Source organism: Photinus pyralis, unplaced genomic scaffold (genome assembly GCF_008802855.1).
Source record: "Photinus pyralis isolate 1611_PpyrPB1 unplaced genomic scaffold, Ppyr1.3 Ppyr1.4_LG2, whole genome shotgun sequence".
Classification (NCBI taxonomy): Eukaryota; Metazoa; Arthropoda; class Insecta; order Coleoptera; family Lampyridae; genus Photinus; species Photinus pyralis.
In genome coordinates, this window is record NW_022170403.1 from 12723993 (window position 1) to 12744815 (window position 20823).

The 20823-nt window shown below is 33.9% G+C and overlaps 1 protein-coding gene across 2 annotated transcripts in view; it reads left to right on the forward strand.

Moving 5' to 3' along the window:
- The window catches only part of LOC116164663, a 28328-nt gene that overhangs the window by 574 nt on the left and 6931 nt on the right, over positions 1-20823 (forward strand). The window contains exon 1 of one of the 2 annotated variants that reach the window (XM_031478863.1): positions 17676-17774. The exons of the other annotated variant lie outside the window; for it this stretch is intronic. Within the exon in view, the coding sequence (XP_031334723.1) occupies positions 17681-17774 (94 nt within the window). The 5' untranslated portion in view covers positions 17676-17680. Of the gene's footprint in view, positions 1-17675; positions 17775-20823 lie in introns of those variants that run through there. 2 annotated transcript variants of the gene reach the window in all.

Consider the following 20823-nt stretch of genomic DNA (forward strand, 5'->3'; position numbering starts at 1 on the left):
AAATCATATTGTTACAACGTCATGAAAACACCGAAAATAATTACGAGAAACGCTTCAATTTTATTAAAGTAAATCTGGGGGCACGGAATTCGTTTATTTCTTTTGAGTTTGTAATTCTAGTGTTATTTTTTCGTTTAGAATAATTGTTTGTAATTGCGTATTGTTTATTTATATTTGTTTATTTAATTGCAAAACTTGAAACTGCATGTTAAAATGTATATAATGTTTATAATCAAGTTTGTGTGTTAAAGAAGTGACGTTCAGAAGCTGTCAGCGTTTGCGTGCGGACTTAAGTGTGCCTCCTTTTACGCAAACCCGGTTATGACCAGATTATTTCGATTTTAAACCAAGAAAAAAACTGTAAGTAATTTGATTTATGTTTATTTTTTTCACTTTCGACCGTGTGCGTACGGGGTACTATATAAAAACAAGCTTTGTAAGCTTCTCTTCATTTTAGGAATTTTGTTTTAATTTTCATTTCATGTGTTTTAGAATAAAATGTTGTAATTGTCAATTAATTAAATGTGTTCGAACCTGTTGTGCGACCCGGGTAGAGGTTTCATGTCAGATTTTTCTTCCCGTGTCAAAGAATCGTATCCGGTGCATTTGTTAATTATATTTAGTGCGAATCCACTTACAAGGTTTCAATTAACATTAATTAATTGAATTAGAGATATAAAATTTGCAAGTACATGGTTCTAATCCTATATAAATCTGCGCGTGGTCTGATATGAATAAACAGATGAGGACATTGGTCAGGGACGGACTTAATAAATTAAAGTTAGGAGATTATTAACGAAAATTAAGCCTCGCGAAACTATGCGATCGGTTGTCAATTATTTGTAATTGGAAATGGAATTAAGTTTGCTAATTACGCAAACTGATAGTAATTACATTAACTAAGCTGAAAGGATTAATTAATTCCTCCTGTTATAATTGACTCATATTTTAATGTTATCACTTCATGAAGTTACACATTTTAGGTGGGTTTTAAATGGATTACTACGGCTCACAGTAAAGTCAAATGGTGCCTGCCTTAAATGTTGGTTCTGTGAGAAGCAGAACTAGACTGAACTAAGTCTAATAAAGAATTATATTATTATATTATATTATTAATTATTATTATTCTGTCAGTGAGGCCAATAGAACCTCCTAATTGGGCGCAAGCCTGTTGAGGGCCCAGAACAAGAGAGGGATAATAAATAAATAAATAAAAACTTAGTTCTGTGAACCACTGTCCATTTCAACCCATAATATCAGTTCGCTTTCTCGTAATTAATAGGTCCTGAGTACTGTCATTTATACGTTCTTTCGTTAGACCGAAATTAAAAGGAGCACAGTCACCGAATAAGAAGTACGGATATAACATCCCGGTGAATGCTAATTTACACAATTGGTCCCCATCGAAGTACTAATATGACCATGGTTGAAAGTAAATCAATCCAGAGCCGCTTAAGCAACACAAAATTATGTTTCCAATTTTGAGTCTCGTTTTATATATTTTATACAGATCAAGTAAATGTAAACGAACAGCCGTGAGGTCTCTAAATTCTGCTTGGAAATACTTAAGCAATAAGCGACTGAAGCTTCAAGTAGGAGTTGAAATCCGATTTTCGTATATAAGTAACACAAAATTATGTTTCCAATTTTGAGTCTCGTTTTATATATTTTATACAGATCAAGTAAATGTAAACGAACAGCCGTGAGGTCTCTAAATTCTGCTTGGAAATACTTAAGCAATAAGCGACTGAAGCTTCAAGTAGGAGTTGAAATCCGATTTTCGTATATAAGTACCTATGCCTACTTACGGGTAAATTATGTTCTAATTCAAACAGAATTGAACTTATTAATAATAATTGCAATTACTAGTGGTATTTGGTGAAATAAATTATGGCGCGAATGAAGTGACGCCGTGTGCCGCAGTAATTACCGTAAAATCAGTAATACTCAACTTTCGGTTCTAAAAGGCATCTTTGTGCGCTAATTGCAGCACGAGATTGCTTTCCTAATTTGCATTTTGCAGATCCGTATTTAAATTGGATGGGATTACGTGAATGTCTACCACTTTAATGAAGCGGCACGTTTACTAATATTTCAGCGTCATATAGGTAACGTACCGCAAATGTTCAAAGAGAAAAAAATTCGTGAAAGGGTTTTTGGAGATAGAGGTCTAATTAAAAAAGGTTCTTGCTAATTTCCCTTTCGCATACAAACTCAAAAAATCTGTTACAGTTTCCGCAACTCTTTTTTCTGTCATTGCTGATGGTCTACCTCTACATAATAAACCTTAAGTTTTTGTTTATATGTTTTATACAAGACCTTTTCAACAAATCATGGTATAAAGTAGCTTGAAATTCATTTCTATAACAATAACAATCGAAATGAAGTATCAGTTTTGTGGTCCGAACAACCTTCTGTGTTTTGTTAGACTTTGAAAGAATGAAACGGTCAACTGCAGTCCAAGGCACGAGCATTTATTCCTACATTGCGTTGTTTAATTTCTATGAAACTTTTAATGGGTTTCGGAAACCTTTCGAGCCGAGATGTGGTATTTATATCATAGTCCAGCAGCCATCGCTTTTTTTTCAGTGATTAATAACAGGCTGAATCTTAGTGAGTAGGTTTGGTTCGACGAGACAGCCAGTTTTTTCAATTACTACGTTTTTCTTCGTTTAAACAAATTACATATCCGGCTAGACTACCGGTACAAAATAAAGTCACGGTCTTTACGCTCAAATAAAACCGAGAGCTGATACAGCCTCCTTCGGTTCTAAAAAGCCCTGTTTACTTTCCATTCCTTCCTATTTAAACAAAGACCACCTCCTTTAATAAAATCAACATCATTGTTCTTGACGATAGGTACTCGAAATTTCATCTATGTCGCCAGCACTGATAAACACCTGCGTTGCTTATCTCGCACATGGCGTTGTTTATCGCACAACCAATTAACTTTTGTTCGATAATTTTTACTAAGACCTGACCGGCTAAAACCATTACGATTAAAATGTTTTAGCGTTTTACATTTATCATATAAATTAATACATGAAATTAAAAGAATTAAACAATTACCGATTAAATTGGCAGTAAGAAACATTAAAATGACCATGTCCGAAATCGATAGCGAAAACAGACAATAAAAAGACAATTAGTGGAACATTGTTTTTTTATCCAAGGTTATTTTATATTTTTTACGAGGTATGAGGTAGCAAAGACCATTCCTGCATACTGCTTAAAACAAGCAATTAACATTACTATAGGCCGAATTACCTACAACATTATTACTCCTCACACTTCGTTAATTTGTAGGCGGTAATAGCGCTGCAGCAAGAGATTGGATTTGTGAGATAACCTCAGAGCTCACAAATTGGGAATGGTGCCAGGACCGCCGATAAGGGGGATAATCCGGGGCCCGGCCGTGTTCTGGGGGCCCGGCCAAAAGAGATTTTGAAACCTGACTTAATTGTATTTTTTAACAGAAATCTGCATATGCATATCTCTATACGAGAGAGAGTAGAATATAAAAAATGCACAGCAGAAGATTTAAAAAACCTTGAGCAAAATTTCCTAATTACGTTAGAGTGGCAGAAGGCTCGCTAGGTAAAAAAACCGTTTGAAATCGACTATGTGTCAAGATCGTTAGATCAATCTCGGTACATTAGCTCTTGAAGCTCAACTTGCTGGAGAAATTAATTTTGAGCGAGTGCTATTCACTTTTGCTAATAAGAAAATCCGCAGAGTTAAATTGTAATTTGGTTAATATTTGAATTCTAACAATTCATAATAATTATGAAAATTGTTGTGTCTGTATGAAAATTATTCAAATGTTCTCCTTTCAAATCCAAGCACTCAAGATTGAAAATGTCTAGTTTAAGATAAGGGTGATGAACAAACAAAAACTTCAAATATAGGGGCGGTCAAAAAGTATTCCCGGGACCCGTCGAGGCTAACAGGTGCCAATGCTAAAAAAAACTCATATCAATAGTAACTTATTTATAACTTTTGAGTTCGTATTTGTCAAGCTAGTGCCTTTTTACAACACTGATTTGGGAACTAACTATTATTGGAGTTCAAAAATTAAGAATGGTGCCGCCGAAAACCTAAAAAAACTCATAATTATTGACTCAATTACAATTTTTGACCTCGTTCGTGTCAAATTGAAGTGAAGTTAGCAGGTCATTTATAAATTTGATTTGTGAAATGACCACGACAGCTCAAAAATTGAAAATGGTGCCGTTAATTAACTCAAAAAAAGCTCATAAAAATTGATCGAATTATAATTTTTGAGCTCGTAAATTAACTATAAGAACCCAAAAATTGCAAACTGTACCGTTGAAAAGGGAAAAGCACAAAAAAAGCTCAAGATAATATCACATTGAATAATGTTTTTACTCAATGTGTGAGCTCCTACTTCAGGGACTTTACAAATTTCACTAGTTTTTCTCTAACGAAACGATGCAGTCCAAGTACAATGTTCACATTTAGGCAATCCCGGTTTTTTCAATTATAAAAATTTGTGGGGTTATTTACGTGTGGCGTTCCCGGTCTCAAGATTCAGCACCCCCAAGAAATTAAGTACAAATTGGCTGTATCAAATAGGGCAAACGCCTCGAAAATAATTAGTGAACGGAAAGTTTTAAACTCAAATTGACATATACACTTACATCCAATTTATTATTTCAAATAAATTTCAGAAAGCGAGTACTTGTACGACATCTATGTGTTTAAGGTGGTTTTTATTTATAAATTATTGCTGAAGTCTTCACACTACACGCAACCACAGTTCGACAAAGCGTCACGTATTGCATATCTCCTGGGGTCTCCTTCGTGTGTTAGGACCTTAAATTATTAAAGCACTGAGAGCTTTTCGTGAAGCCTGAAAAAAGCATGAGACTGAAACAAATTGTGTAGGTCGTTTAAGTACCACGTAGGTCAGCAGCCGTCTTAAAAGCTTTATCGTTGTAAAGGTCAGTTTATTTGTTCGTGGATTAGGATATTTAAAATTTAAATCATAAATTGATTATGTTAATTGAGAACAACAGCAACAATTTTAGAGCATAGTGCTTAACAGTAAATTGGGGTGTTTGAACTTTTGATCTCAACCCATAGGATGTAAGTTCTAATTTGTATAGGTTATTTGCATGCTCTTTTAAAAAGCCGCATTTTTCATATTGTGCGGTGCATAGAAAAGCTTCCCGTGAACGTGAGTTTATTTTCTTACAAATGAATAAATCAACACGCGCTTGAGTAAACTTACGAAGCTCTGGAAGGGCTACATTCAATATTGAATGGTAAAACTTCACGTTGAACATGAAATAGCAATTTTCAGTTATAACTGAAAAATTATGGCGTGTCTATAACTTTAGTTTTTAACGCCAAAACTTCGATTTATAACTGGAATATAATTTAACATTTTTACTGCAAAACTTACAACTCAAAATTTCACCATTTCGAGTCTTAAGGGCGAAATTTAAATTTAAGTGAAAATTTGGAGTTGTCACGTGCACCTTTAAAATACCAACTTCATATCAAAGTTTTATGACTTCTTCTTCTTGGACTTCACAACCCAAGGATTGGTTGGACGCAGCCCTCCACCCTTTCCTATCCTGCGCTAATCTTTTCACGTGTACATAGCTACCCTTGCCTACGTCCCTAAGTATTTGGTCTATGAATCTAAGCCTCTGTCGTCCTACCCCTCTCTTGCCATCTGTCCTACCTTCAAAAACTAGCTGTACTAATCCTCCGTGATAAATGTTGTTATTTTTAAATTTATCCTCCTTTTCAACTAATGTATGAATATAAATTCATTCACGATTTTAGAGCAAACGGAAAGGAAAAAGTTACCTGTTTAATTGTCTGAGAGTATTTTAATGCGCAACTCTGTATAATAACACGTATTACAAGTGTTTTTTTAGAAATTTAAGTTCGTGGCCACGTTTTTTTTTCTCTTATCTACCCCTAATGTTTTACAATAATAGAGAAATCAAAACTATCCTTAAATTGATCCCCGTTTTGTGCCGACTCTAATTTCTTACCCCGAACTTTTGTCAAACTTTTTAAGTTCGTGGTCACGTTTTCTTTCTCTTATCTACCCCCAATGGAGAAATCAAAACTATCCTTAAACTTTAGAATTCGGACGCATTGACATGGACAATTTTGTTGAATAAAAATACAACGGAATTTCAATGGAAAATTAGACAAATTGGTGCTGTTTAATAATCACGCAAAATTCTAATTACTACTTTACATCAATGAAATTTAGATTATTAAACGGAACCAACCTACGCAATTTAATTTATACAAAAAAAATTGAAAATTGACCAATACCTTTCTTAAAACAAAGTTTCCTGAATTCCAAATTAGAATATAAATTTCACCAATCGTTATATCCGAATCAATGCCAAAATCTCCAGGAATGATCCCCCCACCCTTAATTTGTTGCAGATTAATGAACGCCTACAAAATGAGTTGTTATTAACAAAATCTGAAAACGATTACGTTGATTCGTTTTCATAGGTCCTCCCTATAAGAATCAAATAAGATCTAAAGTAATAAATCAAATCCAACATACTTCTCAAATATGCATTTCTCGTACCGAATGGCCACACGCTTATTCAATGGTATGGAATAGATAAGGCCAATTAAGATGCCCAGTTTGGCTTTAGTTATAGCGACATCTCGTGTCCAGACATCCGGAACCCATTATGAAAACAATGCGCTACAGAAATTAAGGGACGATGAAAGGACAATTCTACCAAATGCTTACACAAATTTATTCTTGAAATTCCACTAGCCATATAAATGATTAAAAAATCGATCTCCTAAATTCAGACTCAATTTTCCATGATATGTAATGCCTAAACTGCTGCAACCCTTGAAATCCAAAAATTTCAACTTTACCTATCTCTATAAAATTCGAAGAAATAGATCCAGAATTAGAGCTAGCGTTACAGCCTATATACCAACATTTCCAATCGAGTGGCATTTTACATGTGGAATTATGCCTGTTAATCTCCGTAATTATTAGTACTATCAAGAAAGGAATATAGACGTCGTGTGCTCTGTTTCGGTTAAACTTAAAATGGTATTGAAAATATTCCCTCCCTTAAGAGATACGAAAGAAAATAAAAAATTGTCAATTCCAGAATTACCCTTTATTTTTTTAGTTAAAACAGGTACATAAAAATGTTTATAAGTTTCTTTATAATGATTGTCGAATAATCTGAATAAGTATACGGGGTCAGGTAAAAAAGTTATTGAACTTAACCTTATTTTATAAATGGAACACCCTGTATATTTTAATTTAAAAGGTAGAATATTATTTACTTTTCAAAAATATAACACACCAGGAATGATATTCAAGCAATTTAAAATTCAAAACAGATTAAAAAAAGTTTCAAATAATTAGTTTTCAATATTGAATTTTTTCAATCTTGCTAGTGTTAAATTTTTGCAAAGAGAAAAGAGAATGTAATATGGTATCTTTTTAGATTCAAATATAAAGGGCCTATTAAAAAAATGAAGTTAGGTTTGACAACTTTTTGACCTTACCCCATATACTTACTATAAATTACTACAAACAAACGGCAGAATATTCAACAATCATTGTAAAGAAACTTGTGTAGTAAACATTTTTCTGTATCTCCTTTAACAAAAAAATATAGAATCATTCTGAAATTGACAATTTTTTGATTATCCCTCGTATCTCTTAAGTGAGGGAATATTTTCAAGTGTTGATTTTAGCATGTTAAGTTAGACTCAAAACTATGAAAATGTAGAAAATGGTACCCTGCACAGGGTGGTTCAAATTCGTGGCTCACCATTACGATCTCCGTAACGGTGAGAAATTCAGTGTAGGTTAAAGAGGGCAAAGGTTGCCCCTTTTTGTGACTAAAAAAATGCATTTGAAATTTTTGTTTGAAAATAACTGAATTGTCGCCGAAAAACTGAAAATGTCAAGTTTCGTTTTCATTTTCCCTATAGCTTAAACAGTGTGTAACGATTTATTTTCTTTATTACTATTATTGACAGTTTATTACTTGTTGAAAGATTCCCATAACGTTTTTTACATTTTGTTTAAACAAACAGCTGAAGCGTGAGTTAGAACGCATGGAATTTTAATTGCCATCATCTCTATATATTGAGCTCTGGCGATTGGATTCTTAATTTGGCGATTCCGAAGTAATTAATTGGACGGGATTCACGTATAACTCCTATAGTGAGGATATTATATGCGCTCTTCCTTTTTTATCGGAAGTACCTCCATTGGCATTACGTGTAGTTAGAGTACCTTCGGCAATTGCTGCTTCATCTATGATTTGATTAGCCCTCTTATTTGAGAGGTATGCGTATGTAAATTTTTAGATTATCAAAGAGAGGGGTTACCTTTGGTTTCTTTTATAAGGGTTTTAATTGTTAGTATCGGAATTTTCTTATAGCAGCTTCAGCTTCTCGCTGTGAAATGCGTAAATGTCGCAAGTCCAAGAGATGATTGTAAAAACATTAAGGAACCTTCGAATGTTTTAAAGTCTGCCCATAAACTAAACGCTTGTTATTTTTTATGGTTGAACGCAACCCCTTAGTGTCAAAACTTAAAAAGCTACAAACGAAAACTTACAACAGATGGAAATAAGTTAAATAAAGATTGTTTTATTTTTTAAAATATTATTATTATCTGTAATTTTCCAAAACTTCTCAACCTTTCAAAACCACCCATTATTATGACTAAATTAAAAAGGTTATTAATTTACTGACATTTTCATTAGCTTAATATTTCAGAACAACATAATTCGTTGTCATATCTTATTAAAACGTGATTAATTGTCTATTGCAACCCACATATTCGTACCATAAAAGGAAGAGCTGAAAATCACAATCGTTTATGCGCAAGTGTGTCAAAGTAGCAAAGAAAAACTGTCAATTTCCGATTTTTCTGACGGTAGACCTGATAACTTCTTTGTGAATTTCGAGCACATTCATAAGAGATCTGCAATTTTGTGTCCAGGCCACAACCAAAGTGCAGCTTCGAAAGAAAGGCATCTATCAAGTTAAGAAACAGTAACGAGTACCGGCCGCAATACGGAACCAGTTCGAGAAGGGTAGGTAATGAATTATTTCGGTAGTGACATATACTTACAATGGTTTGAAATGCAACATTTTTTAACCAGGGAACGGACACCACAAGAAAGTGACTCAGTTATTCCCATCCGCGTAATATCTATAGATCAGAGATCTAACACGCACCCGCCGTAATCGTTACCCAACGAATATTAATTTCTGCACGAAATTTGGCAAATCTTACGAAACCATTGGATTCAACGAATGCATAACGAGATCGGGGTGAAACCTACTACTAAACCTCGCCTTATTAGCATTTTTGGAATGTACTAACGACCTTATATAATTTCTTGCACAATTAATTACCGCGCGGAAGACATCTCATCCACCTTTGGGACAATTAAACCGCGCTTCTGGAGTAATAAACAAGTTTATTTTATTAAAACAATACTTTTACACTTCTAACGTTCATTAAAAGATACCACCTGACTGAACAATGAGATTAATAACTTTTTGATTATTCACTTGACAGTACAATTGCAAGAAGAATAAATAAAGTAGGTGTCATGCACTAAAAGGATAATAAAGTGCGATGATGTAAGAAGTGCAGGCTGAGGATTAAGGAAAAGGAACTTACACATACTTAGCATGCAATTAACGAGTTATATCCTCTCCACCTTGTTGCGGTTACTTTTAGTTTCCTTAAATGTTTATACAAAAAGCGAGCGATTGCAGGCGGAAAATTGCCAATTTTCTAAACAAAGGAATTTGTAAAAATTACTATTTATATACACTTTTTCCTCGCCCATTAAACTGTGTCGCCATTAACTTTCGCTATTTAGTTATTCCCTTTTTCTTTACCTTGCGGATCATTTTCACAAGAAATTGTACGGAAAATTTGTTTGGCGCACGTTTAACCAATTCCCAGGTGACTGAGAGGCAGAAGAATAATTAAAATTGTTAGTAGTCCACTGACAAAGTAAATGATCGCAGGCAGAAACGGAACGTTCCGATTTTTACACTTCGAGATTAAATAATTTGATGTAAATTCTTTTTTTTTGGAAATGAAACTAAATATGAAAGAGGTTGACATAAAAATTGTTTGTCCTTAATTTTTGCTTCAATTCATTTATGGCGGTTAACTTGACTAATTGCAATTTATGAGAGGTACTCCCGTCTCAAGTTACGATTCGCTTGTTTTATGCGTTCATTAAATCGCTAATTCAATTTCTAACAGCTTTTTGAAAATGTGCCGTTGCTAGCGTTTTGTTCATTCGTCAGTCTTCTCTGTCAAGGAGATCCCAGCAACCGAAAGCTTGATATCTTGTTCGAATTAATAGGATCTCATTAACGCAGTCTTTTATATAGAAACGTCAGGAAAAGTGCGCGTAAAAGAAGAGGGCCCGTGCTAAAAAGTCCAAGAGAAATATCTCAAAAAGGTACCTATATTGGAAACGTGAGAAAGATTTGAAGAGGCCTTTAGAGCCTTCAATTTCTACAGACTTTTGAGCGCTCCCAGATTTCATAGCACGCACGCCCTTAGATATAAGGAGCATTTTAATATGGATTCTTTAACTTGAATTGTTTTAATCTTTATAGGATAAGGTTTTCCTATGTCTACTTTTAAATGACAAAAATTCTTCTGAAAAACGCCTAATTTTATGCAACCGAAATAGCACGCGCACGCATTTTGCATTGTCATTCTAGATTTTAATAAAAACGACAGTAAATAGCATGCTTTTAGGTTATGATGAAGAGATATTAAATTGGGCGGTTATTTTCCCTTAAGTTTCTTATGGGATTCTCTTATGGTTCTTGTTGTTGTTTGTGGTTATTAATTAGAAGAAAGAGTATTACATGAAACTTGATTAAAGGTCGCAACGAAACGGAAAATGTGTATGGAAAAAACCGTAAAGGAATCAGACATGAACGATGGAGACAAGGAAGGAAGGAAAGTGTTAATAAAACATGAAATATTAATGAAAGAGGAGTGAAGAAGGAGTCAAAGAAGCGTTAAAGGGCATCGGGCTTGAAAACGACGAATCTTTCTCATTCATGAAAATTTTGAGGAAAACATTTTGACGTTTTCCCAACCAAATTAAGTTTATATAACAGACAGGTAGAAATTGTGTTTTCCTAAATAAGTTATTCATAATTCAGCGTGCAGTAAGACCAAGCCGAGTTTTCTTTTATTTTTGGAATTACGTTAAGAGGGAACGCGGCACGCAGCACGCTGAGTGATATTGATATCCCAATCATAGAGCAGAGCTCCCTTCCCCAAAAACGTCATTCGTCAGTCAGGATAACTGACCACGTCTTCAGCAGGTGGAGAATAGCACACAGTTTTCCGTGAGATTTGATAATAAAATAGTCACTCTTTCCATGGGGATAGGCAGCTCATCTCCTTTCTGATTCCAATCAGAAAGATCGCCATACGTAAGCCGTTCTTCTTCAAATTTTTGTTTTGTTCTCTCTAATGGAAGATCGAGATGAAAGAAATGGTTTTTCATCACAGCCATTTGGAAGTTTCTTCCATAATTAACAATGCCAATGCCGCTTTGTCAAAATGCGCGTTTCCGAGAGCACTGACATGGTCTTGTTTGATAAATTCTTCATGTTGAGGTTATTCGAAATAAATTAACCATGCTTAAAAAGTAATTTCTCATACAATGAGTACAATAGGTACAATTTCAACAAATTAGAACTGCTGAGCTTGGCGAATAAACGCCGATTAGTACACGCGTAATTGAGCACAATACCAATTTGAATATCTCTCGACAAAATTGATACAACAATAACGGATTTCACCCAAACTTAATAATATAAACGAATGCAGCTAGTTGAATTAATTAACAATTTAACGAAACAAAAGTAAAAGTTAAACGGAGTATGCTCGTGTACCCGGATTAATATGCAATGTTACAGTACTTTCATTACTTTCTTCTCATTCCTGCCTTTACTTAGTATGTCTTTATTTTTGAATTTTTCATGATTAGAAATGCGTCAGTTAATCTAAACGTTTGGGCTTCTCAACCGAATGTGATGTGAAATTGGGCATAAAAGAATGATGGTTATTGCTTCTCTTAATTCCATTGAGAATGGAAAGGAAGTTATATATTAAATAACTTTGTAAGCGGTCCGACTGTAAGTATAAATCAATTTCTTTTGAAATTTTATTTCCTCGCTGCTATACTCTAATTAATTGAAGGAAAACGAAGCCCTTTTTTTAACGCTTTTGTATACATTTCTCCTCCAGTAAGTGAACGCCACAATGTCAAAAGAACTTGTGAAATAAAAAAAACCTTTCCAACGTGGCCCACAAACACGTGCAATTCAAATTTTGAATGTGGACTATAACCTTTAACAAAAAGACCAATGTGAATTTCATCAGAGCCAGTTTCATGTAATCGAAAACCCAATATTTAATTTACTACATCCGCAGAAATACAAGCTTTGTCTTTATTAATATTCATCTATAAAAAAAAATTAAATATTTCGTTGTGTAAACCACATAGGGGTGTCGTTTTCTAGATTGAAACAATGCGAAAGGTGAGAGCGAGCCGCCTTGCAGTGTAAAAATACGTGTTGTAACGTAATTTCGGTCTGAATAGCGGAAATGGCTGTCAGGACACCCCGTATGTAACATAATTGAAGTTGTTTTATAAGACCTGGGTATTTTTTTATTTCAAATAGACACAATGGAAAAATTTTGTTGAATTGTCATTTTAATGTTAGTTTCGTTTCGGTAATTGTTTAATTAATTTCATTCTATTTCTTGTATTTAGAGTGTATGATACATTTAAAACGGGTAAATAGGAGACCATTTAATTAGTAAAAAGTTATTACCGGACAAACATTAATTGGTTTTGCGATAAACAATGCCATGTGCGAGATAAGCGATGCAGGTGGTTTTCAGTACGAGCGACAGTGCGGATTTTCGGAAGTCACGGAGCAACAACGATTTTGAATTTATTAGTGAAAGTGGTTTTTCTCTTAAATTAGCAAGAATTAATAATAAACGGGGATGTCCCATGCTAATTTCAATACTGGAATGTAAGAAACATATTTCTCGCCTTTGCCTAGTAACTTTTTTTCCAGTGTCATTAATACAAATGATTCCAACTTAGTTCAATACTTGTAGAACATGTCGGTATAAATATGTAAACTTTACAAATACCTTACTTTACTACTGTCACTGTCACAATTAAGTATGTAAAAAAATGTTTTCATTTTTTAACGAAAACTACCACATGCGATGTTTTGTCTTAGAGTATTAGAAGCATCTGTGGTTAAAATGCCAAAGAAGTATTTCTATAAATAATAAAGTTAGCATTCGCAATCTGCGCATGCGCACATCTGATTTTTACTGTTAACAATATGTGAAAAAATTGACTCTTTCTTATTTTTAAATTACGATATATGTTTGTCGTTACTAGAAGCATTTATGGTTAAAATGATAAAGAAATACCTCCATAAATACAAAGGTTTCAGTAGTAGTAGAATTTTAATTAGAACGCTTGGTTTGTTTAGGGGTGTCTAGAGTAAAATCAGAAGCGAAAAAGAAGGGATTCTGAAACGAATGATCAATACGATAGTGATGAACTACCTAGATGGTTGAATGAGATTGACAAACGTATGGATGCCGTGGAAAATGGAAAAATTAAGTACAAAAAGCAAAAGTTAATTATGGAAAGCATTAAAAATTAAATACAAAAGGAATTATATTGGAACCTGTAGGTATGAAAGAAAATGGAAAATGACGTAAAGGAAGAAGCAAACAAAAAGAAAATTGTGATAATGAAATCGAATGAAAAATGTTTACTGTAAAATGGACGTTAGCTATTTAAATAAACCAGAGAGAATCTAGTAAGACTTTTAAAACAGTCGTTCAAAACCTTGTTAAATGGTATCTTCTAAACTCAGTTCAAAACCATTTTCGAAATCGTATAAAATGTTACTGAAAAGTTACTTAAGGTTCTTGGAAGGTTTGCCTACACTGTACTGGACATCTATTAAGAAAGTTTCCAGAAACCTTTTCGCAAGAACCTTCTCAAAAACCCTCTTCGAGTTTTGGTAAATTACAAGAATGGAATCTCCTCTCATTAGTATCTCGTCTTTTATCTTCTTTACTCTGCAGGCATCTTTTTTAAAATATCTTAAAGACCATTTAAAAACTACCTCAAAAAGTGAGTGAGAGAGAATTTTTTTAGCAATTTTCGTATACACATTTTTTGTGTTCCCGATGATGAGAAAATATTATTTAAAAAGTTGTTAATAATACGGTTTTCGAAACTCGTAAAAAATATTGACACGCAAATTTATAAGGTTTTTGAGCGCAAAAGAATGCTTTTAAGAAGATTTGACTGAATATTCTCCATTTATTTATTTTTTTCACTTTTATCACTGAACTTGAATTTTATGCGTATACTATTTGAAGAGTTCAGAATTCTATGAATTTTTAGCGCCATTGCAAACAGATTTATATAAACCTTGACAATTTTTTAATTGAATTTGTCCACCTGAACTTTGCCAAAGTGTCGAAATCGTTATTTAGGCACCAATTTCGGTTAAAATTCGTCTACCTTGGTCATAAGTTACTGGCGAACTTCGTACCGCCTTTGGGCAAATCTCGTTTTCTTGGATGGCGGTTAGAGGCTGAACTATAGAATGTGGACATAAGTGCGAAACACATAAAATCAAAATTCACAGTGATCAGGACTAAATAAAAATTCGAAAAATCAAAACTCAAAAATTTTAAAATATTTGGAAGCTTGGAAAAAATGGGAAATACTCGGTTAGATTAAAAAAACGCGTAGCATTTCAACAAAACGCAGAGAATTTAAAAATGTGCGTGCACACAAAATATCAATGTGTCAGTCGAACCATATAATTAGATTTGCGTAAAAATTCATATTTAGGGATTAGCTTTGTCAAGATTAGTTGACCTAGTGACACCCAATGTAAAAAAAACAAAATATTAATTATCTCGAAATCAGATGCAATTTTGTTGGAAAATGCGCATTCTGCCAATCGTATTAAAAAATCCAGGTTCAGTAATATAAGAAAATTCAAATTCAGTAAAATTTCACAAATAAAAAACTCAAAAAAATTCGAATAACTTAATCATAAAATTTCCGGGAAATCTACACGAAAATTGAAAAAATCCTAAAATGATAAAAAATCAATCGAAATTCAAAAAAACTACATTCGCAGAAAAAATGAAAATATCACCGAAAAAAAAAATAGGGAATTACAATTTGATTCGTAAAAAACCGATAAAATTTGAAAGGAATTAAAAATTCCAAGTGTATACAAGTGAAAACATTAAACTTTAAAAAATTCCAGAAAGTGTGCACAAAAATTCAGATTAGGTAAAATTTAGAAAAATTCAAAAAAAGAAATGAGAATAGTCAAGCGTGCTTCCATTAAAACACACGCGAAGTGGGCAGAGAAACGTGTACACAATACTCTTGACCATTAAAATGCATGAACTTTATTTTTTGGATATCGATTAACACAAATCGACGGGTGATGGGTGATTAAATATGTAACGGTATTTTTGCTCTGGTGGCACCTTGAACACTATAGTAGTTACAGTACGGATGGACTGAGAAAACAACCGCAATAGCTCATCCAAATTCAAAAAAACAGACAGCTAAACTAAACTAAATTTAAGCAAAAAATTTAGAAAATTTCTAAAATAAAACAACCACAAAAATTCTATTAAGCTTAACTATAAAGTTAGTATGTAGCTACAAAAATTTAAATTCAAATTAAGTAAACACAAAGAAATTCTATTTAAATATTCAAAAAAAAAATTACGAAATACATAAGGCATTATTTGGTTCTTTTCCTAACGAAATCGATGCATAAGTAAGGATTTTGACATCTTATAGGACGTAAGTTATGAATTATAATATAACAATCGAGTCTTTAGCCAAAGTATTCGATTCGATTCGACGCGGAAAACTTAATAAATCTAGAAACAAATTTAAACAAATTCAACGTAGGTATTTAAAAAAATCAAATTTGGAAAAATTAAAAAAATTACATAAAGCATGTAAAAATTAAAAAGAAATTAAGCGTTCATCAAAGTTCTAAGAAAAACCCAATGCATAGTCTTCAAATTTCAATGGGAAACCGGGGGTTCTTAGTTATTTGGTAGATTGAAAAGGAAATAAAAATTTAAGAATACTTAGGAAACAAATTGAAACAAAATAACAGTTGAGAAAATAGCAGATTTGTCATTCTCTAAATTTAATTAAAAAAACACAAAAAACCTAAAAATTAGATATAGATAATTTGGATGAATATCTTTTAGTCAACATACATTTGGTCACAAAAAATGCATCAAATGCTTATCTTGGGCACCAAGCTAACGGCTGTGGTAGTTCCAATGGAATTGATGTATAAGTAACGATTTTGAACCCTTAAAATAAATAAGTTTTCATCTAACGGCGGTAAATTTGGGAAAACTTCTAAAATTATGGAAATAAATTACAATAACGGTAGCTTAAAATCCATGAGATTGTCGCAATAATGTCTGTCATAGATTAAGCTCCGCTTAAATTTATCGGTGCAAATGCCCATTAGTCTACTCATTGAAACCTATTAATGTCAATTTAACATCTGGTATAAAATAAAAACATTTTTTTCAAATTGTCATTTTTATAGAGCTTATATACCAAAAACGAATAAAGCTCCTCTTACTACACACACAAATATTGATAATTATGCCAAAGAAACTTTTCTGAAGCTTATATTTTAAACAACTTATTTAATCATTTTAATTTAATTTGGCGAGTATAATGAAGCTCCTCATGCATACTGAATTTTATGCTAAACTTTAACACTGCATTTGTGAATTGCAAAAGTTTATGGAACAAGCTTTCGAGTGTTATACTCCATAATTCCGTGCAATTCGTAATAATGTCCAGAAATTGCGTATTAATTGGCTTCTGATTGTTTTACGTATAGGCAGATCTGCTGTATCAGTATCTTATATTCCCGAATCTAGCACAAAAGAAATACCTCGTAGGGAGTGTAAAAAATACAGGAACAATTGCACAAGGAAGCATAACGCTCATTAAATCTCTCCCTTTAGTGCCGCTAGTATAACCAATTTACGTATGAAACCCAGTGGAGACGAGTGAGTTTGACAAAAGAATTCTGTAAGAGCATTGAAATGCTTGCGGAAATACTATTTGGTGACATCGTCTAATTATACATTAAATAATTGTAAATCCATTATAACAATAGTACAAAGTATTTCCTGTTGCTTAACTCTGCACGTACGTGCCTCCGACAGTCCCTCACCACCTCCACAGATTTAAATAAGTTTCACTAAAAAAAAACCTTTTCACAAGTCTGCTTAAAACAATACCGACCTAGTTTTTTTTATTAACAATTGTTTCCTATAATTCTTTTCCACAAACTGGCAGTTCTTTACCGAATCGCAGCGCGGTAACAGCATATACCCACATCCTAAGTGAGAGTAGACTTAAACTTGCACGTTTCACCAAAAGACTCGTCCCAGTACGCTCTAATTATTTATAACAATATTAGTAATTTGCGACGAAGATTGTAGTGTTTCTTTTAAAGTCGTCGACCATTGATGTACCTTATCATGTGGATGCTTTTCCTTTGGGCCCTTAGTGTTATCGGTGATAGTTGGTGTGTTTTAACTGAAGACGCGAGCACCATCGAATTTTTGGGCGATCGTAAGTATAACTTTCTTCTTGATAGCGCCAGCATTTTCCGCTTAACTTGCGGGTACCCCTTTGACTAACCCAATTCGCATTTAACACAAAAGACTTATCTAACGAGCGATACAATGGCGAATTTACATTTTCACCTTCGTGTACGCTTATCGGATGTTGCGGAAACGTAATTGTTTACACTTTGAGATGACCGGCTTGATATACCATGAAAGGTTGTTTTTCGGAGAGAACATGGTCAAAACTTTCTTGTAGCGTTTTGAAACAATTCTCGAGCTAACCAAAATTGACTGTTTTTAAAGAACGAATGCCGTATTGTTTGTGATTTTTGTTTTGGATCTACTTAGGACCATACCGAGTTATCGATTATTGTTAGATAATTGAAATTGCATTAAAACTATTCAAAAAAATTCTTATTCAATATCTAACAAGGCGGTATGACGAGTAAGAACATCTATGATTCCAACATGTCCTTCCCTAGGCCGTAGTAAATCACCGCACTCTCCCTAATCGATGGATTATGTGGTCCAGCAACCTAGGGCTACAGATTTTGTCTTTAGACTTTCTTGGAGGAGGCATCTTCAAAATTCTATTTACTCCAGGAACACGATCGCAGGCCTGATTACCAAAATTGTCATCTGGATAAATAAAGGCTAACGCCAACATAATCCTTGAAATACCAGCTTCTACTCTAAAACACTGCAGGACGTGTATTCAAGCATTTTCACAAAGTATGTGGATGAATTTTCATTTACTGAAAGTGTCAGGCGCGGATCGATCCGATTACTTTTCCCCGAAAACAATCATAAGAATGCTAGGGTAGTAAGAAAGGGTGATCTGGGCACCCTTAGCTGGAGAATATCTCTGGGGAGTGTTAGACCCCCAGTTATATATCGGTCCATACCAGTAAAGAAGTACCGGGGGCCCTGGGGTGTATGGAATATCCCCAAGTCCACACCTATCCGATTACCTTTCCGCGGAAACTATCATGGGAATGCTAGGGTAGTAATAAAGAGTGATCTAGTCATCCTTAGCTGGGGAATATCTCTGGGGAGTGTTATACCCCCCAGTTATAATATTCCTCAGGAAAAGAAGATTTAATTGTTCCTTCCCAAAAACAAGAGTCTAAAATGCAGAACGATTTTTGCGAAATATGTCGTACCGAGGGTGTCTAGGGGGTATGGAATATCCCCTAGTACACATTGATCCTATTACCTTCCCCCAAAAACTATCATGAGAATGCTAGGGTACCAAGGAAGCGACATCTTCAGCTGGAAAATATCTCTACCCCAGGGTCGGCAACCTGCGGTTCAATGCGGCTCTTTTTATATAAAGGTGCGGCTGTCCGCATTTATCTAAAAAAAAACTACTTCATCTTTTTAATTAATTTGTGACACTTGTTTATTTTCTGGTATTCTATTGTTTTTTTTATTATCACAGCCTACTCCGGTGTATAAACATGTAATTAATTAATGGGTAATGGTGAAAAATATTGAATTACCTACAAACCGGGTTTAAGCACAGGACACCCCTTTTAAAAATCAAAGAGAACACAACGACAATCGAATACCGAAATAAAATTGTAGTAGTTCCCTTTGAAAAAGAATAGTTATGGCACTTTGAAGTTTGGAAATTTTACCATTTCCTTGTAAACACCCTGTATCACTAAATCCGACTTCCTCATTATCAAAGTGTTGCCCTTTACTGGGATTAACATTTATTATTGATCAAATGTATTCCTTAACTTCAAAATCAAGGAGGCTACGATTAATCAAAATGAGGCTGGCTTATGGGGAATTATTCGGAAAAAAAATCAGCTGGCAACGTTAATAACAAACCAAAAACTGAATCTAGAGGTTAACAAATGACATTGAAACAATTAAAAATATAGACGGTGTTTTATTTTTCAAAAATCAGTTATTTATTGACACCCTGTACATTCAGCAATAATTTCTGTAGATGCGTAGCTACCTATAGTTGATATCTGCACAAAAGATTGTTAACTCACTGTTGCAGGACCCTGTATATAACCAAATACTATATATAATATTGAACCGACAAATTTTAGTGGTTCTTTAAAAACTGGGAAATGTTTTAAATTGTAACTTTTGGCTCATCCGTTTCAGTAGATTGCCGACCCCTGCTCTACCCAGTTATTTTACTGGGGGAGTGTCCCTGGGGTTATTCCATACCACCCAGACCCTCGGTTCTACGTGCTCTGCAGTATGGAGAAAACGATCTCTTAATCATGTCCAACTGTTATTCGAGTTCTTAAGGCTAAATTACGGCCTGTGGAAAAAAGAATTACCAAGGGGTCTGGGTGGAATCCTCTAATATACATCAATCCGGTTACCATTCGCCGGAAACTATCATGAGAAGGCTATAGTTCGTCTCACCTTCACTTTACAACACAGGGATCATAAGGCAATGCAAAATCCTGACGGGAGTTTTTGGCGCGGCGAAGTCGATTTTAAATAGAATGGTCATTGTCACGATCTCCAACGTGAAATGATATTTTAATGCATTTGCCAACTGATAATTAGCAATTTAGTTTAAATTCTGGAAGTTGATGAGATGAGTATAGGGTCGAAAGGGGAAAACCAGGGGGAAAACAGTTATGGAAAATTTTATCAAAAGAGTTCATAAGTGCCAGCCAAGCCGTGGAGGCCACTTACCCCAAATGCTATTTCATATCGTTCATCGTTCCATATTGTGTATAGTTTACGAATCAATTAAAAAAATCGCCATTATTAATTTAGATCCTGTTTTTTTTTACTAATATTACTACACCTTTTATATTATAATTTCATAAACTTGTACCACACATTGTAATTGACGGGTCCGATAACCAGCATGCGATCAATCGGACTAATAAATTATTATTATTAGAACTCTTCAGTATTATAACTTCAAAGAAACTTACATTTTAAACGTGTCGCGGTTTCGACTGTAAAACTCCGTTCCCGTTCCCATTCCCGTGGGAATTTTGCAAGATTTTTAATAAATCAGAAACCTTCGCGGGCATACCATTCCCCAAAGTTTCATTGAAATC